The sequence below is a fragment of the Sturnus vulgaris genome, chromosome Z (genome assembly GCF_052056855.1).
Source record: "Sturnus vulgaris isolate bStuVul1 chromosome Z, bStuVul1.hap1, whole genome shotgun sequence".
In the NCBI taxonomy this organism is placed as follows: Eukaryota; Metazoa; Chordata; class Aves; order Passeriformes; family Sturnidae; genus Sturnus; species Sturnus vulgaris.
This window is the reverse complement of record NC_142283.1, coordinates 60,779,551-60,804,239: the sequence shown is the minus strand read 5'-3', so window position 1 is coordinate 60,804,239 and position 24,689 is coordinate 60,779,551. Positions and strand designations below refer to the sequence as shown.

The window sequence follows — 24,689 nt, the reverse complement described above, 5'->3', positions numbered from 1 at the left end:
TACTGCATGCATATAGTTCTGCACCTTTGTATCTGCAAAAATAGGTGAAGCAGTAGTATTACCAGGGAGAGAATGGCTTTGGAATCTAAGTTAACAGCCTAAATATGTAGGATAATTTAGAATGATTATATTTCTTATTAAACAGATATGCTATTTGTGCTAGTTCCTGATGATTTTATAAAATAAGAGCAGATATATTTTGTATCCATTTTCTTTGTTGGAAAGCTAGTGGTTTCATTGTCTTTGGACAGCACAGTGTTTACTTGTTAGAGGAAAGGATTCTGGATCCTGTGTTCCCTGGATGAGAAAGGACTGTGGAGGCTGTAGTCCTATAGAGTAGAGCCTTAACTGAGGTCTGAATACCTTGGTTGATGGTACATTTGGGATTCATAAAAAGAGCCTTGAAGTGTTTGATATTGACCTTCCTGGGGAGGAATGTGCTGCAGAAATGTTGCATAGAGTTACTCCCTCCTGAGTGACTTTGATAAGGTATGCTGCTAATTGATTAGATGCTTGTAGTCTTCAGGAAACCAAATATTAGAGCTATGTTCTGCCAAATCAGTTGGATACTTAAACAGTATTATTATTATTTTTATCATCATGATGCAAAATATGATCTGCCTTTTCCAAATAGGTAACATCCAGGTGCTAGCCAGGGGAAGCTTAGTGATGGCTGAAGTACAAATCACTGGCATAGCTTTGAGATTCAAAGTTGTTTAACTTTAATAAGCTACTTATTGTTATCAATAATTTTTTGAAATTGCTATAAAAATAAAGATGAATTCACTAAGAAAACAATTTGTGTATCCCAGCTGCTGTGCTTTACCTGTATATTTATTCTAAATTCCAAGTGAGGGATGCATCAGTCATGGTTTAACCCCAACTCATCACTAAGTACCACACAGCTACTCACTCACTCCAGATTTTCCCACTGGGATGAGGGGCAGAATGGGAGAAAAGTAAAACACGTATGTTCAAGTAAGAACAGTTTAGTACTTGAAATAAAGTAAAATATAATAATACTAATCTTCATCTTAACTTAAGATGATTCAATGTTTTTCTTTTTTGTGAAAGAAGTTATTTATTAAATAACTTTTAAATTTACTATTAAAGATGTCCAGTTAACACAGCAGTTTAACATCACTAAAAAACTGGGTTAACTCCCACAGTAGTCACACAAGTCATAAATTTCAAAGCTTTTAGCACGGCATGTTTTTCCTAGTGGAATCTTGTAAGTATGGCTTAGCAAAATTGTTTTATTTGAATTTCAGGCTATGGTTTAGTGAATTACTGCTATCTATCAGAATCAAAGAAACCTACTAAAATGAAGTGAAACTGTACTGTAGGTGATAAAGATATATTTAAAAGAGATTCTGTTTATAACATAGATGAAACTAAAAAAATGTTCCTGATGTCGTGTTAGATTATTCCAAATTGCTTCTCCTAATACTTGAGAGAGTCTGAAAAAACAGATCGTGTGGTTTAAGAATGAAGTTGTCTTGGGCCTTCTTTGTATAAATGACATGTTTAGTGCCAACATGTCAACTGTTTGAATGAAAAAATGATTGGTTTCCAGACAACTTTCATTCAGTACCTCATAATTTTATTAGCCTTTTCATTCCTTATGCTGGCTTTCAGTACTTTAAAATAAAATGTTCATTTTTCAAATCTGTGCTGTTACATATTTTAGAAACTTTAGGTTTCTATAAACTGGCAAATTTCTAAACCATAGAAAAGGCAGTATCTTTGCCCTCTGATAGCTTTAATTTGTTTTCAGATATTGAAATGGTTAAAATGCTTCTGTGTTTTGAAGCTGCTGGTGTGGAATTCTTTAGTTGATAATCTCTGTAACTAGACACAGATTAACGAATTATGTGTGATTTAAAATTTTTGACATTGACTTAGACAACTTCTTTTGTTTTATGAAAGACGTGGGTGTTCACTATTTTGATTAAGATGTAACCCTGAGAATACAGGGTGAGGTATGGTGCTTACTTGAAATGAGTGCACAAAGCTGATTTACAAGTCAATTAAAAGTGCAGTTACCTTACAGGCATGAGATATCGAGTAGTCCTTGATAACAGAGGGTGGTCGTTGTCCCTCTTGACAGCGCTCCTCTTTTATTAGTGGAAAGTGCAAAGAAAGTTGAAGTAAGACCCCAACACAGTGTGAAACATCGTGGGTAGAGTTGTACTTTATTTTTTATTAAATCAGGTTACTTTAGGAAAATATTGTTATACAAACCTTCTCATTGAGAGGTTACTACTGTCTTGCAGATACTGTAGTGCTTCTGTGCTAAGTCCTACAATGTAGACATTTAGACAAAACTTGCAGTAAATTTCTTATGAGATTCATGGTGATACCAATCAACTGCTATAATTTAGTGTACGACTAATCCTTGGAATTTAGAGAGTTTTAAGTCATACTGAACTTCTAAGGAACTGTGTGTAAATCTCTGAGGTGATATGATCTATAAATAAATCTCTAAAAGCCATACATCTTCTTTTGCTGTTAATTTTAGATTTTCTGTATGAGGGTGAAGAAACCATAGCATCTCTAAAGAGTTTGTAAAAATTGCAGTTGTTGTTTAGATTTGGACGCTTTTTACATGTCTATTTTGTGGTTCCCTGCACATATATACTAATGTCTGTTCTTTCAGATAAAATGTGTGGTACATTATGCTATCATTTCTTTGCCTAATGGGACTTAATATAGGAATTTTTAAAATCTAGGTAGAGATCTTTCCTTTTCTCAGCCATAAATATAATTGTTTTAAATAGCTGCTTGTTTAATTGGAAAAGCCTGGATAAAAAAGGCAGGACAAGTAAGAGTAAGTCTTCTTAATAAGTGTAGGTTTTACAATGGGGCTGTTTAAAATGCATGGACAGTTACTTGCTTGGATTACACAAAGAATTAAATAGAGGGGTGGAGTATTTAAAATGATCCAGCGTCACCTGTCTGGTTACATTCTCACATGGTCTTCATGGTTTTTTCTAATTGTACTTAAAGTCATCAGACTAAAACAGAATAAAAATCTTTCTTAGGCCAGATAGTGTTAATAATCCCTTCTGGTAATGACCTGGGTAAATTGTCTGAGGCTGACAAATGGCAGCTTAGGGATGATTTGAAATGCAGTGGAGACACTTAAAATTACAAACATGGTACTTGAGTGTTGTCCTTAACTACAAATCTCTGCCAAATGCAAATTGGATTGTGCAATCTTGTGCCCAGATATTCTTACCCTTATGATATTTTTTTCTGCTAATTTTACTAGCGAGGCTAAAGAAGGAGCATCCGAGTGTCTGAATTCAGTGTTAGATGATGAGGGCTAAACTATAAAGCTATCAAATAAATGCCTTACTCTAGTTCACTTTCAAACGAGTTCAGGAAAGGGTTTTTCATGGTAGCTATTGTTCGGAAACTGCGCGTGCTGTCTTGCTCAGCGCCGAACGGGAAAGAAGGAGATCAAAAAGCCCTTGTCTGTAAGGTCTCTTGTGGCGAGGCTGCATTATTTAAAAACTTAGGAGTGTGTTAAAGGCAAACTCAGGAAAAGCCTGCATTTTCTGGATGTGCCTCTGCTGCTTGTTAAGCTTAATTAAAAAATACAACAAGATACACCTACTGGTAATTATTACTAATTTGTGCTCAAGTTCACACGTGCACATCACTGGTACATTGATCAAGTAAAGCGTTTCTTTTCTCAATCAGAATGTAAATTAACAATGCAATCCCTTCACATAAATAATCTTGCTTTCATCTTGCATTGATTTATGGATCAACTTCAGCTCCATTACATGCTGAGAACCTTTTACCCCAAGCTCATTTCATCATGGGTTTCTCTCTTTTGTTTTGTACCTGCTTGGCATAAATGTATTGTGGTTCCCTTTGATATGTTAGTCCTAATGAAAGTGATGCTGAATTTGAAGCTTTATGTGGCAAAACGGATTATTTAATATTTTAATGGTCTAAATAAAGAATAATAAATTGAAAATAATTTTTTTACTTATTATGTGTAAAGATTATAGAGCCCATTTTTATGAAGTACTTGTGAATTGGCTGGAATGCCTGGTTATTCTTAACATTGCTTACTAGTTCTTAACACAATTCTTACTAGAAAGCTGCATTTCAAATGTGTTTTCTATTAGTCAGAGGAGTAAGTTAATAAGTAGGAATTTTGTAAGTTGCTGAGAAGGTCCCTCAAATGTTGCATTATGGTCAAGAAGCTCTTGCTGTGCTTTAAACAGTGGTTTTTCAGAGTGGTTTGTTATGAGGAGCTGGTCAGTGGAACAGGGAATGTTTCAGCTTGCATTTTTATTTTTAATTTTGCTGTAACTGAAGGAGAAGTGAGACCTAATTGAGCATGGATGGAGCAGATAGACTTGAATAAACAATTAGTTTTCTGAGGCTTCCAATGTGATAGAATAAATGAAACCTTTATAGGTAGTCTTGGAGCTCATTGGTAAATGTGAATGGAATAGATTTTATAAAGAACTAAACTGCTTTTGCTTCATTAGTATTCATGGTATAACAAAAAACCCCGCAACACACCACCTCTTTCCAGAGTGTATATATTCTCCTCTGGATTATTTTTTTCCATGAGACAAATGATGATGGTGTCAACATCTGATGAAGATGAATAGGCTTCTTTCTTACATATTTCAATTTTTTTTTTCAATTGAAAGTGACTTTGAAGGTTAGTTTTTCTAAATTTTCATCCTGCTAGTTAAAGAGCCAGATAAAAGTCTTTCTTAAAAATCTGTGTTAGAGCCGAAGCATTGGAGAGGTTTGAAAAAGGTATGGGTATGGATGCCTTCACGTTCACAAAGTATAAATACTTATTTCCATGCATTTATCATGGATTTCTTGACCTGTAAAAAGGATTATTAAAATAATTAAGGATGAAAATTCTGCCTGTAGTGTCTAAAATATCAAAGTTCTTTTCAGTTTGCTGTGTAGCTAATTCCTGCTTTCACTGAGAAATTAAGGAAATACTCAGTATGGCTAGTTTAATATCTTTATCTAGAGCACAGCATAGTGCATAGCTGATGCTACTAATGGCTCTGCATAAGAATAGTAAGAAAATGAATACAGCCATAGAAAACTGAAGAGCAAAACCTGCCGGAGAGGTGGGTTTATCCAAGGGAAGGTAAGAAAATAGTACTTTGTCACAGTATTAGTAACTTTTGTTTAAACTTGGGTGTCCCTACTGTTTAGCTGTAAACTCCCTTGTCTTTGTTCTCTCCCACTTCTTAAAGTAGATACACCAGTGAAAACAAAACAACCCTCTGAAGTGCGTGCTTAGTGTTAAGAAGATGTGATTTTTCAACTGGCTGTTCCCTGCCCTCCGTGCAGTTCCTTTGTGGGGAGGCAGCGGGGGTCAGCCACTGCTGCTCCTCAGTGTCCCTGCGCCTCTGGAAGCATCAGGACTGCTGTCTTGGTGTCTGCTCCTTAAACCTGCAGTGCCTTGTTGTGTCTGAAGTGTGCGGGTGTGGTTCTGCTGCAGGTTTACAGCTCTTGTCCCTTTGCCCCAGCAAAGGTGTTTTCCCAGGCTCCAGGAGCTACCCACCAGGTTTGTGCTTGGGCTTTGTCCTTGATTTCCCCCCACACTGAATCAGAAGTGCTTCTGGCAGCTTTCTCTTGCTGCCTCCTGGCTATTCTCTGGGTCTTCTGCAACAGGCAGATGTGGCAGTAGTGACAGCAGATTTCAGCACCACGAAATGCTTTTTCCTGACAAGATGGCCATCAGGACAGGGGCAGGAAGGGAGTATCCTTCCTGCTGCATAGCAGTGGCACGCTCTGCTGCACATCTGGGCAGCTAGGGCTAGATTTTCTTTTTTTTTTTTTATCTTTGTCATATCCCTTTTAAAGACCGTGGAAGCAAAGGTAAAACATTAGCATACTTCCTGATGCCTGGACAGTGCTCAGAGGAGCTGTACCACTGCAGAAAGTGGGATTTTCTTTTTCCAGATGGTACCCTTGCAGCAGAGCTGAGTGGGTTTGGCAGACCCCTGGGACACTGCTCTCTGTTTTCATACTTTTTTTTGGTTAACTTCTCAAACAGACTTCCTCACAGAATCTGCTGTGTTGGATCTCTTCTCTCTGTGTCCTTCCTAGTAGGGCTGACCTGTTGAGCTGCTGCAGCCTTATCCTGGCTGGCAGCGTATTTGCGATGCTTTGACTTCACTTTTTTAGAGTGCTGACACTGGTTTCCTAGTTTGGAAATGATTTTTTTTGTAAGAAGCAAAAGGCCTTAGCACATCATGTGCATTCCTGAGAAGATATCTGTATGACTGTCAGAGTAAAATAAAAAAGGGTTGATGTTACCTGTCAGTAAAGTGCCCTATGTGATCCCTTTTAAGCATGTGTTGAACTATATTTATTTAGAACTGTGTTCTGGTTTCTGCTGATGTTTTGAGGGCCTCAAATGAGGTCTGCCAAACCTGCTATTTCTTAATCTTTAGATATTTGTTAAAGCTGGGTGTGTAAATCTAAGGAGACTGGGGGCAGGCTGAGTTATTGGAGGCAGTGCCTTCAATACAAATACTGTTGCTTCCTTTGTTTCCTGGAAAGGGAGCAGTCTATCTCTGAGTCTGTGTGTACAGATGCCGCACACAGGAGGCTTTCAAGAACTGAAGGACTCTGTCATATTGTAACAAAACTGTTCCATCTTAACAAGGGTAAAGTAATAATTGGCTCAGACAGCAGTGTGCATGCATATTTATAGGCCACTTTTTTGCCTTGTAGAATACTGTAAAAGTGCTTCATTTTCTGTGCAATCATGTGTAAATGTTTCTGAAAAAGGATTGGGTGCAACGTGATTATTTTTTAACATAGCCACAGATGATATTTCAAATTTGTCTGAGTTGTATTTATTTACTTTTAATTGACCAGACATCTGATTTTTTTTCAAGAAAAATACGATTGTTTTAAATGGAGATTTGCATTTCTAGAATGAGTGGGAAGTGGGTAGCAAGATAATGGGGTTATGTCTCTATTGATCCTTAGCAGAATTCTTAAAATGTTTATTTACTACCTAGGGTATAATAGGTAATATGCTATAGGAAAACATTATGACTTTGTATGGTGATGCTCTTTATGCAACACCATGTGTTCAGCATAATAAACTGGACAATTTTGAACAGTGTTTCTACATATATGTGGGATGTAAAATCAATAAATACAATGGTTAGAAGTGATACTTTATGAATCATAGAGCTTTATTGTGGGTTTCTTTTTTACCTTGGTAGGGACATGTTTGCAATGCCAGTTGCAGGTTGTATTCATGTGTAAATCAAGTGTTACTGTATGAATGATTAGCAAATTTCCCTGTAAACAAGACCTTTTCTGTCTCTAATCCTTTTCAATCCACAGTGAGCCTAGGATTTTACTAGCTGATAGACTGATGTCACTGTCCTAACAAGGAAACTGGAGGTCATGGGAGGAAGTGAGATAATCCAAGGCTTGAAGTGTAGACTAGAATGACAGATGCCACCTGGCTGGAGAACTAGTGAGGTCTTTCAGACCAAGCTGAACAAGACTTTTCCCATGGAGAGGCAATGCTGAATTTAAGATATGTGGGATAAATAGTGACCTTCCTTCTTGATCTATGGTGGTGGAAAAAATACCTGCTTGCTTTTGAGAAACTGTGGTAGGAAATAGTGCAAGAAATGGGATCTTTCCTTGTTTATTGACGTCCTTGTGGCCTGTAGAGTTTTCCTTTGTATCCACTACACCTTCATTATCCATGGCTTCTTGGAAATGGTGCTAGATTTTGGAGAAGTTTCCTTTTATCTCTGTGCCATAAGTTATTTGTGGTTCTTTCTTCTGCAGAGGCTGCTCTGAGAGCTGTGACTATTCAGAATAGTTGCATAGTTCTCCAAACCCTACTCAAAACTAAGGTGGATTAATATTGCTTGTGGGTAAAGGGAATGTAGAGTATTTCAACCATCAATTTAAATTTAAGTTGATTTAAATAGAACTGTTGGCAGTGTTGTTCAGCTGATGTGTTTGATACAAGTTTCTGTAGACTCAGGCAGCCCTAGATAGCTCAGATTGCACACACAGGCAGAATTCTTCAAAAGCTGATGTTGTTGTGACCAAAAGCAGTGAATTCCTGTGTGCTGTGGGCATGAGTTACTGCAGGACATCGGTGGAAATTTGGTTGCACCTCTGCTTGTGATGGTACTGTAAGACAGACTTCTCTGGTGTCTATACTACACCACTGTGGCATTTCCTCTTCAAATCTAACTGGGTTCTACTGAGTTCTTGTCAAGCATCTGGAGTAACTGAGCTGCACTATGCTCTTAATTGATTAAAGTGTATTTTTAAATGAATTCTAAGTTGCTTTTGGAAGCTATGATCCTATCTGTTAATAAGATTATATTCAGTGTTGCTCTCTGTGTCAATGCAGCTAATCAAAACCCATGTATTTGTGCCAAATGTAATTAGACTTAGAGAATTTAAATGATAAGAACATACCTTTTCCCTGTGCCCAGCTGAAGTAAGTTTGCATAGCTTGCATCAAAAAAGTGCTTTACTAGGCTATTGTGTTCCAGTAACTGTGCTTAAAGTGCTTGCAAAGAAGCCAGACAGAGAGGCAGCGTGCTGAGGAGGAGCCCAGTGTAAATAACATGAAGAAACAGACTGATTTATATCAAAGCAGACTACTAGGACCATAAAGGGTTAATCACTATTGAACTAGTGGTGGGTCTTAGAACGCTTACTTCTGGCATAGCTTATATTTGAAGATGCAAGAGACAGAAGGGATTTGTAAGGTTTGTGAAGCCATGCTCCTGTTAAGCATTTAACTCTACAATGAGAGATTTTAGTGAATGACTGAATCTCTTTTCAATGTCAGGGAAGCTGCTATACTTTTATCTGCATAGGACTGGAGCCTGATACTTTCTCATTTCTTTAAGCATCTGTGATTTGGCATATTTCTTGACAGCATACTTATTAGAGTAATTTTCTGTGGGGACTTTAGGTTGATTATGAAAAAAACTCTTAACAGTAAAACTATACTGGGTATTTTCTGCTTTTGATACACTACATGTGAGAGTTTTCAGGTAATGCATCTCTTTTTTGGATTGATGCTTGACTGGGGGAGATGTAAAATGGGTGACAGTGGGCAGCTTTTCTGTGGAAACTTTAGGACTGAATATGCATATAGAGCATGACCTGAGGTAGGAAGAAGTTGTGATGCATTCAGGAGGAAGATAATGAATTGCTTAATAGAACATCTTTGTTCATATTTTTAGGACTGAATATTTGACCAGTATTTTCCAGTTTCTGTAGGAAGTGGAACTACTGCCTGTGGAGCAATTGAGGGAGATTGGGAGTGAAGTAGTTTGGACAGTGAAACCACATTGGGTATTGAAAAAAAAAGTGGAGCTGATCAGATGAGTTCAGTTCTCATTTCAATTTAATTTTTATTGGAAAAAGACACTCCATATTGCAACACATCTCAGCAGCCCAGAAGAGCTTATTTTCCTTATCCTGGTTTACCAGTGTGATTGTATTCTCTTAGCTTCATTCACCTTGTACCACAAATTTTCTCTCTGAAATGCATTTTCTTTCTGACTGCTTCATTCCTCATTATGTACTTGGCTCAAATTGTGCTCCTGAACACTGATTCAAGGTCTTATTTTGAATCAGTTGTCATGTCCTTAATTTTCATAAGGACATGTGGGCTGATGTACTTGATGTGACTATTTGATGATATAATTATAAAGCAGAGAATTCATTCTAGCTTTAGAATAAATACATGATGGTAGATAGGTGGATTTAATGCTACTGCGGTTTTAAAAAATATTAGTGTAATCCTTTCTGAGTAGGTGAGCTGTTAAAAGCCCATAGTACAGTATGGGAATCATTTTCTTCAGCGGAATCTATCTGATTTTATTCACACAGAAAATTAATATCTTGAAAATAGAGAAAAAAATTGTTTGAGAACAAATTGATTCCTGTATAACTGGAGGAGACTTTCACTCAAATTCTGTCTCTATTTCTACAGGATCTCTAAATCTACGTGTAGAAGTCTATGGTAAGGATATTTTGATATTCTGATCTATGTGATTTTTAAACAATTCTCCTCTAATAATACTCTCTGCTCCTTTTTGGAACAGGTTCATAGGTGTGAGGGGAGCAAGTAGCGTTTTGTGAAAGCTGTTCTATCCTAAATTTTACAGCGCTTCTGTAGATCATACCTATGACATAAGCAGGCAGATTTTTAAATCAAATGTATGGAAAAATGGATTGGAAGAGGTAGATGTTGTAGAACAGTATGTTCATCATAGGTTGGTGTTTGCTGTGTGTTTTCTGTCTTTCAAAGTGTCTTTATTAAGAAGGTATTATTTAATTTTGGGGAAGGAAGGCTTTTAAATAAGTAAACTATCCACGCATTGTGAATATTAACAGCAGAGACTGGTGGCGAGATGTGAACTGATTAAAAATCCCTCTCTAAGCAGCTGTATACACTTTAAGGCTAGCTTAACCCTCCCTTGTACTTGAAATACAGGGCACTCAAATACACTCGTTTTCACTGTTTTAATTTTTCACTGTTTCCATTTTTTTAGCTCAAAAAACCCTGCCCTCTGTTATCCCAGTGCTCCTGAGGTCGCTAACATTTCTTTTCAAAGGGTGTTGAGAGAAGGGTATGGCAGCAGCCTGAGTGCACTGCTAAGACAGTGGGAAGGGCATGGGATAGCCAGATACTCAAAATGTAACATGAATGTGTGTCTGTTGGAAACTTCCTGCAGGAATACAGCTATTGTATTCCCTGCAACTTGCTGCAAAGCAAATTTGACTGATAGAAAAGGGGAACCAGCGAGACTCTGCTTATCCTGTTGTGTTTGCATGCCATGCAACATTAGCATGTATCCATATAGCTGGTAAGTATGAAGTTAAATACCAGTAGAGTGGTAATTGTGGATGGGCAAAAGTGAGTGCTGAGCAGAAGCAGCTTAATTAAAATTATTTAAAATATCTCTGTTAGAATTTCAACTATCTTCTAGATAGTTGCTTTAATGTTGTCCTATGGACAGTAGTGTCTAATCTTACCATCTGATAGGATGCACAACCTGAACTTTCATGGCATTCATGTTTCCAAGATGTCTTTCAGGTAAGTATTTGAAAGTTTGAATAGGTCTTGCTATTAGTTATGTATATGAATTTGATGTAGTCTTCTTACTGAATGATTGTAGCATCTTTTTGACTGAATTAACCACTTTGTAGGATTTGAATATGTCACATGTTATGCACCTTCAGAACCAGCTTTGTGTTCCAAGGAAGTAGGATCTAATGTTTTCTGTTGGTTTTTTTTGGACTTGAAGGCCCGGCCTGTCAGGATGGGAAGGCAGTTCTGTTTAAGGGCAGAAAGTCTCCTCATGTGCTGCAAATGTTTTTGCTTGAAATGAGGTCTGATGGGGGCTACAAACCCCTCTAGTTGTGGGGTTTATAGTGTTGCTGTGTAGAGGGTAGCGTGGGAAACGGAGTTTGCAAGCCTGGATACTTCCTGCAGTCCATTTCTCTCATATTTCCCAGGTATCCAGAGCTGTTATGCTATTGGAGGGTATATCCTTGTCTACTCTTCTTGTTTTACTGCAATATTAGTTAGAATGTAAAGACTCCTGTCAAATACGCATTTTACATGCTCTTAGGTTATTTTGGGCCTTTGGACACAAAAATGAGTCTGGATAGCTTCTGGAAATGCTTTGTTGATATATACCTGTAATTGTTTCTGTGAAGCAAGAGTTGGCGATCACTATGCAAATACTAAATCTTGTACTTCCGCGTTGTTTCTTTGTAGCCTTAGCCCTTAAAAATGTCTTTTGGTGTGATAGAGTCACTTAGCAACAAGAGGGTACTTTCGTGAGAGAATGCTTGCAGGGCATTGCTATTAAGACTGTGAGGTAATGGGGACTAATAGTTAAACTGTCTTAGCTCTCAAACATCATACTTTTCTGAAGCTGGGATAACATCTTAATTACGAGTTGAAGACCTAGATAGTACTGTGCTGGTCTGTACTACAGCGCTGTCTTAAAGTTTCTTCTGAAGCCCTGAAAGCTGTGGAAATGGAGCACAGCTTAATTGTAAATAATTACTCTAAATTAGACTGCATGTTGTAGAAGGCACAAGCCTATTCATTGTGGGACTGACTTGAACAATTTTAAGTTTGAATACCTGGTTAAAAGAGAAAAGAGATGAGAGAATGGAAGATACAGAATTCTGTTATGTTAGCTTAAGTGCTAATGTGTAGGAAGGAGCTTAGCGCATGTATTGATTTTTTTTTTCTTTCTGTGGTTTAAAAGTTTGATGAACCTTAGTTCAGGAAAAAAGAGATTTAAAATGTTACTTTGTAATGTGAACCTGTTTCAAGAAAGAGCATGAATTTTTGCCAGTAACTCACCTAAAAGCCTTGATGGGATCGTCTCATCTTCAGATGCTTGGAGTCTAGAACTAAACAATCTCTGGGATCCATCAGTCAGTAAGCAGTTTAAGTATTTGCTTTTAGACTTAGATGAAAGACTCTTGAAATGGTGTTTTTTTAGAAGTTAGGTGTTGTCAGTTGCTTCCTTTTTAAAAAAATAATTTGCATTTAATTTTTAAATTCACCTTGTGTATCTTAGAAGTTGTAAATATAAATATTTGTGATATGCCTATGTTTGTGAAAGAAGAATAGTAACAAAGGTTAAGTAAATATTTCTTTGACCCCAAACCCACTCAGTTCAGAAAATAGCTAAAAGCATGGGCTGTGAGTTAATCAAATGCTTCAGTGTCTGTTGTGAACATGAATGAGTCTTAATATCCTGAAGAAATCAGTTGCATTTCTTGATGCTCTAGGAGTGTATGTACACTTCCAATGAGCTGCAGATTTGATTAAAAAAACTTTAAAAACAAACCCCAAAATAATAACAAACCTGAAATATTTATTACTAATATTAAATAGGGAACTAAACATGGGATTCAAAATCCTTTATAGGGAAGACAGAACATTGCTGTGGGATTAACTGTAAGCAAAAATGGACTTTGTTGTGCAATTTCATCAGTGTTTCTGGTGACCTTGACTCATTCCTTTTAGTGGACAAAAAAGATGAAAGAGTCAGGTATGCAGGTGATGCGTAGATTTCTGGCTGACTAGTCTAAGTACATGAACTGTAAAAATATAAGACTTGGATATACTTGGCTTCCTAAAAAATTGTAGTGAGAATTAAGGTTTAAATGTTGCAGAAAAAAAATTGAGTGTTTTTTCATAGTGATGACACCATGCCACTGCAGCACCTAAAGAAGAAAGATGGATGTAAAACTTTTTCTACTTTGTATACTTGCATACCCTGCTTTTTTGTACTTTCTTGGTATTTGCTCACATGCATTTTGTCTTGTTTTTGTGGTTTAATCAAATGGTGAGACATTAGATGCATTGTAAAATGAGGCAACTAAAATGTTTTGTGGATATGATGACAGGAACCCAGTTTGAAGAATGAGAATCTGTATTTCCACTTAACTTCAAAATCAGTGTAAATAAACGCACCTTTTATAAACAGGATGATTTAATTTTTTTTTTCTCACGGGCGTTGATAAATCTATTTGTTATTATTTCCCTGGACTGGGCAGTGGTTTACAGTTTGTTGATAGTGCAGTGCCATCTAGTGACTGCTGACATGGGTTTGGGGAAAGCTTGTCCAAGAAAAACATTTGAAGAGCCCATCCCTGTCTGGAGTAGATTTCCAGACCAGGTGGTTTACAACTACAGAGATGCTGCCTTATGGAAGGTTGAGTAAGTGAAGCTATGATCCTTTGCATCTTGAGAGGGGACCTCTGTGAAAAATGCTCTTTGTGTGAGAGTGATTGGAGGTGGTGTGAACTGTTCAAGAGGAGGTTGGCTTTCTTACACAGCCAGACACAAATCTGGCACTTGCAAAATTTTTCTTTTCAGTTAGCAAATTAGTTACCGTAAGATCTTTGGGGTCTTTTTTTCCCCAAATGCTGTCATAATCTTTAGTTGAAGATTACTTACATTTCTCTTTCAATGAAGATAAGCTTTTAAACTATGAGTATATATTTTTTTCTGTTTCTTTGCAGCTTGATCACATATTATCACCTCCACCTATGCCTTTCCGAAAATCCAGCAGTCCTGAAGTGTCTTCTGGCCTTGGAAAGTCTCCTAAATTTAAGAGGCAGTTGAGTGAAGATGGGAGACAGCTCAGAAGAGGAAGCCTTGGAGGAGCTCTGACTGGTGAGTTTGGGGCATGTATAGTGTCACCTGGATTAGCACTTGTGAAGATGCTGGCACCTTGACCCTTGGTGTTTGTCTTGTGGCTGAACTCTTTGGGAGAGGTGTGAGCTCCACCTGGAGTTTCCATAAGTTCTTCCACGTGGGTTCCCTATCTTTTAGTGAGATGAGTCATGTTTGAGGTTCTGCCTCTAGGGGCTGCTGATAGGTGGCCAAGCACAGCCTGAAAATTACCCCTATCTTGAGATCTGCATAACTGTGGCATTTATGAGTATTACCTTTAGACTTGATTTCTTTAAAGAAAATGCAATTTGCCATAATTTATATGGTGGAATACTCACAGGGGAGGAACAGCATTACCAGCTAGCCACAAGCTGTGGACTGCAGCTTCTTCTCTGTGGATCCATGCAGAGGTAGCAGGATGTTTGAGGAGGGCTCAGGCTCTCCCTACCCTGGTAGCATCTTCTAGATACTAGGGGCTGGTATTGTGATTGTACTGGTACCTCTGTGGCAGTGATGGTCACTGATGGGTTTTGATTATGGAGTAAATTGAATATAAAAAATAGGAACTTTGTATATTTCAAGAAAAATACTTTTTTAATTCACTAGGATTTTACTTAAACATGTTCCTAACGTACATAATGGCTAATAGTTAGAGGAATTTGTTGTACTTGAGAGGGACAATAGATTGCAGTAAATTTACTGGAAGATAGAAATTTCACAGAATTACAGACATTGCTGAGTTTGCGACCCACAGGGATCATAAAAGTCCAATTCCTGGCCCTGCACAGCACCATCCCCAGGAGTCACACCCTGTGCCTGAGAGCATTGTCCAAACACATCTTGAACTGTGTCAGGCTGGTGCTGTGACCACTTCCCTGGGGAGCTGTTCCAGTGTCCAGCCATCCTCTGGGTGAAGAACCTTTTCCTAATGTCCAACCCAAACCTCCCGTGACAACTTCAGGACATTTCCTTGGGTTCTGTCACTGCTCACCAGAGATAAGAGATCACTGCCTGCCCCTCCTCTTCCCTTCATGGGAAATTGTTCTGTCTATCTAAGTGATGTCGATTGATATTAGAATCAAGTACATGAAATTTAGGTTAGAGGAAGATGGAATGATATTTACTTGAGGTAGGACTGTCATCTGTCTCTAAATTCTGTGAATTGTTCAGAGTTGTTTTTACTTGGGGATGAAAAATGGTTCCATGGTGGATCGAGCTGACTCTTCTCCAGTAAGAGAAAAGTCTGAAAAGTACTTTTAGAGTATTTGCTTTTCTCACTTCTCTCCTACTCCTTTCCCCAAACTTTACCTGGAAGAAGCTCCAAGAAATTATAGCAATACCTGTCTTTATATTCACCACCTTAAAATCACTTACATTGCTTCTGGTAAATGACAAATAATTTTGTCCTAAGGAACTTTAAGGAACCTGAAGAACATAAAAAATTAAACAATCTCACACTTTATGTGAAGGAACAACACATGCTACTACAGGAATTTGTTATATCATCACATAGTTGTTGTTCTGATTTTTAGTGTCACTAGGCTAACATCTGTCATTTCCCTTGCAACTTCACTTTTATCATGAGTTGTTACGAAGCTTACAGAAACAGTGTGAGAGTAAAGAGTATTTGTGATACATATGAGCTTTCATGAAAGGTAAGTGACCTGCAGCAGACAAGTGTCAATTTTGGTAGTCATTTCAGTAAACTCTCTGGGGACTCAGGAGCATTTTAGTTCTGAAAGCTTAGAGTGTAAACCAAACGAGTGTTTTACTGAGACTAAAAACTGCCAGCAGAGTTATTTTTTCAGTGGGAACTGGTGTGGCTTTTGAATTTTGTTTTTGTCCAAGTTTAATGTGGAGTGGTGGTCTTTAAAAACTGATCTTTGCCATATAAGCCATGCAGATAAAGAGGAAGAAGACAGCCTAATCAAAAACAAACATACCAATTGTGCTCTGCTGCCATAGGTTCTAGTCTTTATCTCTATGCTTGAATTACTGCTTGAGGCATTTATAAAGGGAAATAGATATGCTTTTTTTGTCTGCATGCAGTATGTTGTGCAGAGTTTCGTGCCAGGATTTGGGAATATACTGTGCAATGATGTTAAACTGCTTTATTACCAATGCACTTTAAATGAACTGGAATACCCTAGAGCTTGGTATATTAAAATAATTTAAATATCTTAACAGCTTTCATGATACTGATTAAATTAATCAAACTAATTCTGATGACAGAAAGTTCTTTATATTCTTTAGGGATTTAAAAAAACCTATTTTAAATAAACCACTGCAGATAGAGAACTAATTCCTAGAGTTATTTCAAATGTTCAGTAATCTGAAGTTAATAATTTTAGTGTTGATTTGGTCATGCGCTTACATACCTTTTTTAACATACTGAAGTTTTGGGTTTTTTTTTAATATTTCTTTAATGCTTAAGAGTGGTTTGCCACTCTGGTTTGAAACTACAGGAATCATGGTCTCATTAAAAAAAAGGAAAAAGGGGGGCACTTGAAATCCTTCTTTTAAAATGGTGAGCTGACATGTGCTTGGTAAGGGATAACTTTTATGCTCATACCTTCCCTCCCAAATTTCTATTTAAGTCTTAATGTTTTTGAAAAATATTCCTGTTTCATAGAGGGGGAAAAACGTGATCTTTAGTAATACTGATCTTTAATATCACTATTACTGATTACTGTCTTCCTTTTATTCTTTCTTCTCACTTCTTACTTTAAATGAGCCTTTAAGTGCTAGCTTAGCAGTGGTTATCAGTTCAATGGAAAATAGTTCAGAAAAGTATCTTTGAAATTATGTAGAGCTCAGTCTCTGCCTCTGTTGATAAAAAATGTGCAATTCCTAAAATTCAGTAGGTGGCAATAAGTGAAGCAAGAGACAAGACTCCTAGCTTGCAAATCTGCAGAATATTCTTATTTTGATGCATGTTGCTCACTCCAAATGTTACGAAAGGTGAATTGCACTTTGTACTTTACTTTCCCTTTCTGTTGGCTGTTAAAAACACAGTGTTATTGAGCCACAGAGCATAAGCAGTATTAACAATGAAAACAAACAAAACAGAATAGTTCAATTCCTGTAGGGCTGAATATTAATAAAGGTAAATAGATAGCGGTTTTATCTCCGGGAATAGATCCCAAATAAATGACTTTATTGAGCTTTACAGGAGGGAATAATATTATGCAGGACATACGAGAAGAAATAAAATCTATATTGTTGCAGTCTGTTGAATGAAACTTGAAAAACCTGAAAGATGGCTGTTACTGAGAAGCTGCTATACTGAATTGGCTGAAGTAAATTACAAAACTCTTTATATATGAATACTAGAAAAATTGAGAATGATGTACTGGATCATCAGTACATCATAATGTACTGATCATGATGATCAGGGAGAAGTGGGCTGGAAACCAGCAGAGATGGGATATAAACTGAAATTTTTTTTGGACTTAGCTTCAGGGAAACTGGAGCCAAATTTTTTCCCCTGAGTTGCACAGTGTTATGCAATCCAGCAACCACATCTTTTCAGTGACAATCAAAGAATGCTTTTCAAATTAGAAGAAAAATGGAATCAGTGTTTTTGAGAATAAATCTACTATTGCATTCTGTTGAAAATTGCTACACAGCCATTGATTAAAGTTTGTCCAATAAAAGAAATGTTCCTGGAGACACCCTGCTACAGCATTTTGGAAAAATCCCTTCAATATAATTGTTGCAACAGTATTGCTTTCCTTAATCTTAATTGCCCAGGAAGAAGACTTCTGGAAAAACAAAGACTATGTTTGGAATAAAAATAGCATGTGGCCTGCTATTATTCTAGCAAATCTCCCTTAATAGTTCTTGTTGTGAAGTGCAAACAGTCCTGTTTAATAGGACAAGATGAAAGATAGTGTTTCATAACTATGGTTGCTAAACATAAGCATTCATGGGATAAAACAATTTCAGAGTTAAAGAGCTTGAATGTAATCGATGACCAATTCATCTTTTAATTTGAAAGGTCATGTTTCCAACAGGTTATAAAGTTTTGGGTAACCTAGTCACTTTACATTATAATCAGTATTTGCTTTTTTCTCTTCTGCTGTGTCCTAACTTCTCTCTTGCTCCAGATTCCCCCTTCCCTGCATGAACACATGCTGGTAACAGTGCTTGCCACACCCTTCGTCTGGGAAGTAAACTGGATCTTTCAGAGCTCTGCTTGTGCCACAGAAAGTGTAAAACACAATCCTTGCACAGCTTATTGAACTGCAGGATCAGCCCTGTCACGAAGCTGAGCTGTAGCTGCTTGTTTCATAGCCCTAGGTCCGATAGAGAGGGAAAAGAGGGTTGCTTCAGAGGGATGCTGGGTGCCCTCTGGGTGCAGGGGCATTGGAGGTGTGCTAGACAGAATTGAAAGTATGGCTAGGTGAGATCAGCTCTATTACTCTTGGGACTATAGACATCTGTTTAATACACATATATTTAAATTCCTCTTGCTGTAGCCTTAGATTGCCTTCTTAAGGATTTCTAATGGTACACAGACTGTGAATTTAAAACTTGTTTCGAGTCAGGAGAAAAGATGTTTAATTAAAAAGCTGCTTTTCTGTAGTGGCTGGTTTTCTTGATCTCCACAAACTTCAAAGGGCTGTCTATAGTCAAAGGGTTTTTGGCTTAAATTGTCTACAGATTTTAGTTTGCTGTGTTCAGAGATGCTTAAATAGAATCCATAGCAGAAGGTAATGTGAAAGGATGAGAAATTAAATGAGCTTTTACCGTGGAGAGGGTTAACCTAGCAAATCACTCGGACAAGCAAAACAAATTGCCCTTGCTTTCATGTCCCGCTGCTGCTCCTCACTTTGCCCTGAGATGGGCAGTGCAGCCCTGTTCTGTCTTCTCAATTGCTTTGCAGCATTTGGAGATTGCTATCTCCCTTTCTGCTTCTGAAATGTGTGAGAAGATATTTCTGGGAAGAGTTCATATTTTGGAGAGTGCTGCAGCTAACTCAGTTGTTTCTATACTGTACTGATAAGCTCTGCCATTATATATAAAGAAAAAATACACTTTAGCTACCTATAGTTTGAACTTCTTATCTTGCCTACTGTTATCTCATCAATAACTACTTGGAAAAGACTTCCTGGTGGGTTAATTGTGTCTTACTGTGGTAGGGCTGTTATCTGCTAGGCTTATATTGATTTTACAGAAGTACAGGTAACATAATACATACTAATTTCATTTTACAGAATTTTTAATCCAAGGATCCTAAAGCACATTAGTAAAATTGCTTCATGTTCTTCTGATCACGTATTTATTGTCTACAGCTCATGAAGAGCTAAAAGCAAAAAACCTTGTGATTTATATATTTTTTCTTTAACATTCTTGCGTTGATCAGCTTTCCACCTCTGAGTCATCAGTTTTCCAAATACGCTCAGCAGTTGTAGTTATTCCCGTATAATTAATCAGTGGTTGATTTGAAATGAATTTGGGAATTCTCAGTCTGTTTTTTGCTTCAGAGATTCATCACTCAGCTAACACTAATTAACAGAAAGATCAACAGCTTTATGGACCATAAAAAACAAGCTGTTCTCTTATCCATGGGTTTGCATGTGCTGGCAGGACTTGGAAGAGGAGGTTTTCCCTGTTCATACAGAGGAGCAATTGGCAGTAGCAGAATTTGCACAAACATTGGGCTGTATAAATTATCACTAAGATTGTTGAAAATGGAGATTAGCTCATTAAGTCTTACAATGTCAGCTATTGGTACAACTTGGTAAATGGGGAAAATTGAACTTGTACAGTCATGTGACTTGTACCTTGAAACCTCTTTGAAAATGGGACCTTCCCATAATACATAACTGCTTGTCGTAGTGATGATGTAATTAGTTTAATGGCAGCATTCAAAAATATTAAATTTATTAATGATGGGCTCTTGGTGTAGATAAGAGGAAGTGTTCTGTATTTCCTGTGTACTTAATCAAAAATTCTTCCTGTTACATATTTACACCAGGAATATATGAATACAATACATGATTACACCACTCCATAAAAAGCCCTATGATTTCACAGCTGTCTCTGGGGATACAGCTTGGTGGACTCTGTTGGCCTGTCCTCAGCCCCAGAAGCTGGGGTGCTGTAGGATGCAGGTAAGAATGACTACCAATGCCAAAGCACTCTATCAGATGTGCCTTTTAGTAAGAAATTTTAGTTCCTGAATTTTCTTCCCTTCTCATATAAGAGCAGAAGTATTTCAAAGTGGCTTTCATTGTGATGCATGTCAGGACTGGATGTACCCAGTTTAGAAAGCCTTTTCATCTGCAGCTGTCTGAGGGCTCTCCCCAGCAGCAGCAGAGGGAGAGTAAGAGCCCAGCACGGGAGCTAACACCACTGGGCTCTGGGCTACCAAGGTGAGAAGGATCAGCAGCCACGTGTGCATGATCACAAGCACAACATGCTTCGTTCACTGCCTACCCAGAGCATATCTGGCAGTCTTTTCAATTGCCTTCCTCAAAGGTTTCCTTAAAGCACCATGTTATGTGTTAAAACTTATTCCAGATTAGTAGAAAGAGATAGAAGCAATCTATTCTATAATTGCATGGCTGAGGAAATGCAGTGTGGAGGGGGTTTTGTTTGTTTTTTTAATGCATTCAGTACAAGGCTGTCTTCTCTAGATGAAGTAAATATATTCTGCTATGAAATACGCATTTTTAGATGGTTCTTGATGCGCTGCTGTTTGAGATGACATTAGGTTATATTTGTCATTGTCAGTTACCTTCATCATTTAAAGCTTCAATCAGCCCGCATAGTGGAGTTGATTTTTACTTCCCTGTATGCCTAGCAAGATAATTTCCATATTCTTTGACATGTCTGGAGTCTGCACCGTGTAATAGTCTGAGATGAGAACAGAAGATATTGTATTCCTGTCTCATTATTTTGCCGTTAACTCCTCGATTGCTGCTTAATCGTGCTTGTATCATCAGAACATGAGAAGTTGATTGTTGTTGAGATCAAAGCAAACTGTAGCAGTAGAGTGCCTAATTAGCAGGTATGTTTGCAAGCTGCCAGTTTTGAAGGAGGGAGAAATTGAGTTTAACCCTCTTTGGGACACTTAAAAAAATAGCTTGAAAATTGTTAAGAGTCATTTGTCATAGAGGAAAAACAAAAAGTTGAGAAAATTAATATTCATGTTAAATTTCTGAAGTTTGAGTTATAGCTCCTTAAGAAGTACCCTAAGAGATATTGAATTAACTGGCTCAAGTATGCTTAGCAGTGTGACTGTAGAAGCACAGATGAAAGAACTTGCCTGGACTTAGCTATATGTTTGTATTTAATCAGCTGATTAACTAAATTGGAGGTCTTTGAGGCTGCCGTCCTGTTGTTGCTAGTACCTGAGTTCATTAGTGCAAAACTGACTGCAGCATATTTATAATTAAACTATAATTGCACTTCAAGAACACAGAATTTGTACTCCTAGAGGCTTAAGTCATCCTGTTTTTTCCCCTGTGGTCTCTCTGCAGTGGATGTTGTAAAGCAAATGATTTGACCACATACTTGCTTTCTCCAAGTCGGATGCTTTAGCATAAATTGAATGTACAGATAGAGAAATATTTGAGAACAGGGAAAAAACACTTCCTGTGCTTAATCCTTAGAAGGAAGGTTGACAGCTTGAGTGGAAAAATTTATAGATGTTTTCCAGTGAAACAGCAGCAGGATTTTCTACTGGAAAACTTTACCTTCTGAAAAATTACTATAAGCATGTAATGATTTAATTATGGCACGTAACAATATATACATGAGACAAAAGAAGGGGTCACAGTGGGTACTGTAGAGAAGATAGCATGTTAACATATAATTTCATGTTTGTCTTAATGTCAATTATGAGTTGCTGGGCGTATTCTTCATAGTGCAGTGTGAGACGTCTATTTCTTACTGTAAATTCTGTCAGGAAAACTTCGAATGTTGAGCTGATGGAGAGCTGTGAGCCAAGAATATTGGCCATGATTGAAGCAGTTGTTCACATGTTTGAACTGAGCAATAATGAATTTTTGAGGTCCTTTGTGTTCTAGGCACAGTTTTGTTGTAAGTCTGCCAGTATCAGCTGTCTCTGACCTCTTGGTGTGCAGGATTCTTATTTTTGTAAAACTGACTATTTGTTGAAAGGAACTCTGTCTCATTATCACTTGCATGTAGTCTAGTGGGCTTTTTGTAGCATCATGTGTGCAGTGTGAATCTTAAATATCTGTTTTTTCTAATGTTATCAGAGTTACAGAACTGGACCTTGAAATTTTTCTAGAGCAGGTGTAAGCTGCTGTAAGAAAGGATGAAAGGAATGCAGTAACACCTCTATATTATGTTTGTGTTACAGAATGGACTGGCGGTTTATCCTGCATGTTAGGATTATGGGAAAAGGACCTATTTGTTGTTAAGATAAGAAAAGGGAAGCAGTAGAGTGTTCTGTCTCTGAGCTCACTGATAAATACTGCCAACCAATTATTTTTCTGAGTTATATTTCAGTAGAGTTGTGAGGTAAGGAAGTAATGTCATGAATGATGACTTCAATTGGTAAGTTGTTTTTATCATGCAGTTATTGTTGTCAGTGGTTGGCTAACAGTGCTAATGAGGTAGGTATTCTTGTAATGGAATACTTTAAAAACCCAACCAAACCAAAAACCTCAAACCTATCCTTATCCTCCAGATCTAATTAAAGGTTAGGGAGATTCGCTGGTGATCTCAAATGCATTTCAAATATTACATTTCTGTCACAATTCTTCAAGAATAGATGGCAAATAGTCAATATAACTTCAGCAAGTATCTGTTAGCAATGGAACTCTGAGTAATTTCCTTATCAACAAAATTTTATACTGTCTTTTAAATGACTTTCAGTGAGAGAATTTTGTTCCAAGCATGAAACATTATTTCTGGGATGTGATGACTTATTCCTGGTAATTGATTTATAAACAGGCTTGATTCTGCATACTTTTGTAGTTAATGGAGGCTTCATTTTCTTTTTTTATATATGTATTTTTGGATACAGATCTTAACCTTCATCCTACTAGTTTGTGGTCCAAGATTGGATGTGTCCTTTTCCAGTTCCATTTCTGCCAATATTGGTGAAATTTTAAGGCAGGTTTGCTGTGCTTTTTTGTGTTTTTTAAAGTTCATAATCTAACCCCGAATTTTTACCTTCAGTGGGCTACATTTATTTCATTGCCAGCCATGGCATTGCCAGCCAGAATCATAGAACTGTAGAATATCCTGAGTTGGAAGGGACCCAAGGATCAGTGAGTCCAGTTCCTGGCCTCCTCAGGATGACCCAAAGAATCAGACCATGTGCCTGAGAGTGCCACTGCTTCGTCTAATTTTAGAAAGTGAAACAAATATAGAGCATTTTAGGAGATTTATAGTACATCAAAGAGTGAAGGAACTATAGGGAGTGGAATAGGATTTTTTATGCAAGCTTCTTCTATGGTTACAAAAGAAATTGTAATTGAGTGAATTGTAATTACAGGCTCGCCTGAATAATGTTATGTTTAGGAGATAAATTGGCTGAAAGGAAAATTTCACCTTCTGCGTCAGACTGGGAAAGTGGCATTGTTCATTAACTTCAACCATGTGTAGCTGAATAATATGCAAAACATGCTCCTTTAAGTTCTGGGCAATAAATAAGACATTATTAATTTATTTTTTTAATGTTGGTGGTCATTTGCAATGTAAGTAAAGTAAATTTCAGTAAAACTTGTTGATGCAGCTGCAATATAATAAGGCAAAATATTGAAAAGTTTCCTAGTGATGACTTCAAATCCATCCATTTGTTTACTTTCTGCTTAACAGCTAATGGGAATGATGGGCTTTAATTCCTTCCCTCCTCCCTGCCCCCACATGTGAAAATTGACCCTAAAATTTGCAGTGTTCCCATTATTTCCTACAGCTGGGATGTCTACAGGAGTTCAGTTTGAGACAGTAAAGCTAACTTGAACCTAGTGAATACTAAGGTGGGAGGCTCTGCCTTTCACCTGGCAGGTGTCTGAACCTGGACTGAGGCTTCACTTATTTGTGGTGGCAAAAGTGGTGGTACATTGCTTCCAGCTTTGGTCTTCACTTCCTGCTGTTCAGGCAGTTTGTGAGTGGCAGTGATGTTACCAAAAGTTCGGTAAAATAAAGAAGTTCTTAACACCAGCGTAAGCATTAAAAAGCAAGCATTCTTTATTTTGCCAGATGCACAGGGGAATAGCTTTTCCCGAAGCCATGCATTCTGAGTACAAGTTCCTGTTTATATACTATATTTTACATACATACATATTGACTGATTGTACCAGAATATGATAATAATTTCCCTAAAATCACTAACATATTTCCCCTTCCCTTTATGCATGTGTTCTTCTGTCCTAGGGGTCTCTCTGGTGGTCCCTGGTGGTTGTAGATCCTGATGTTCAGTTGACATGTCTGAGTTGGCAGGGCACAGGGGATGGTGAGCTTGCAGTTC

General features: G+C 37.5%; 1 protein-coding gene across 2 annotated transcripts in view; it reads left to right on the top strand.

Moving 5' to 3' along the window:
- Window positions 1-24,689, top strand: part of MAST4 (microtubule associated serine/threonine kinase family member 4) — a 270,348-nt gene that overhangs the window by 42,412 nt on the left and 203,247 nt on the right. For both annotated transcript variants that reach the window (XM_088157188.1, XM_088157186.1), the window contains exon 2: window positions 14,080-14,233. In XM_088157188.1, coding sequence (XP_088013314.1) covers window positions 14,080-14,233 — 154 coding nt within the window. The remainder of the gene's footprint in view (window positions 1-14,079; window positions 14,234-24,689) is intronic.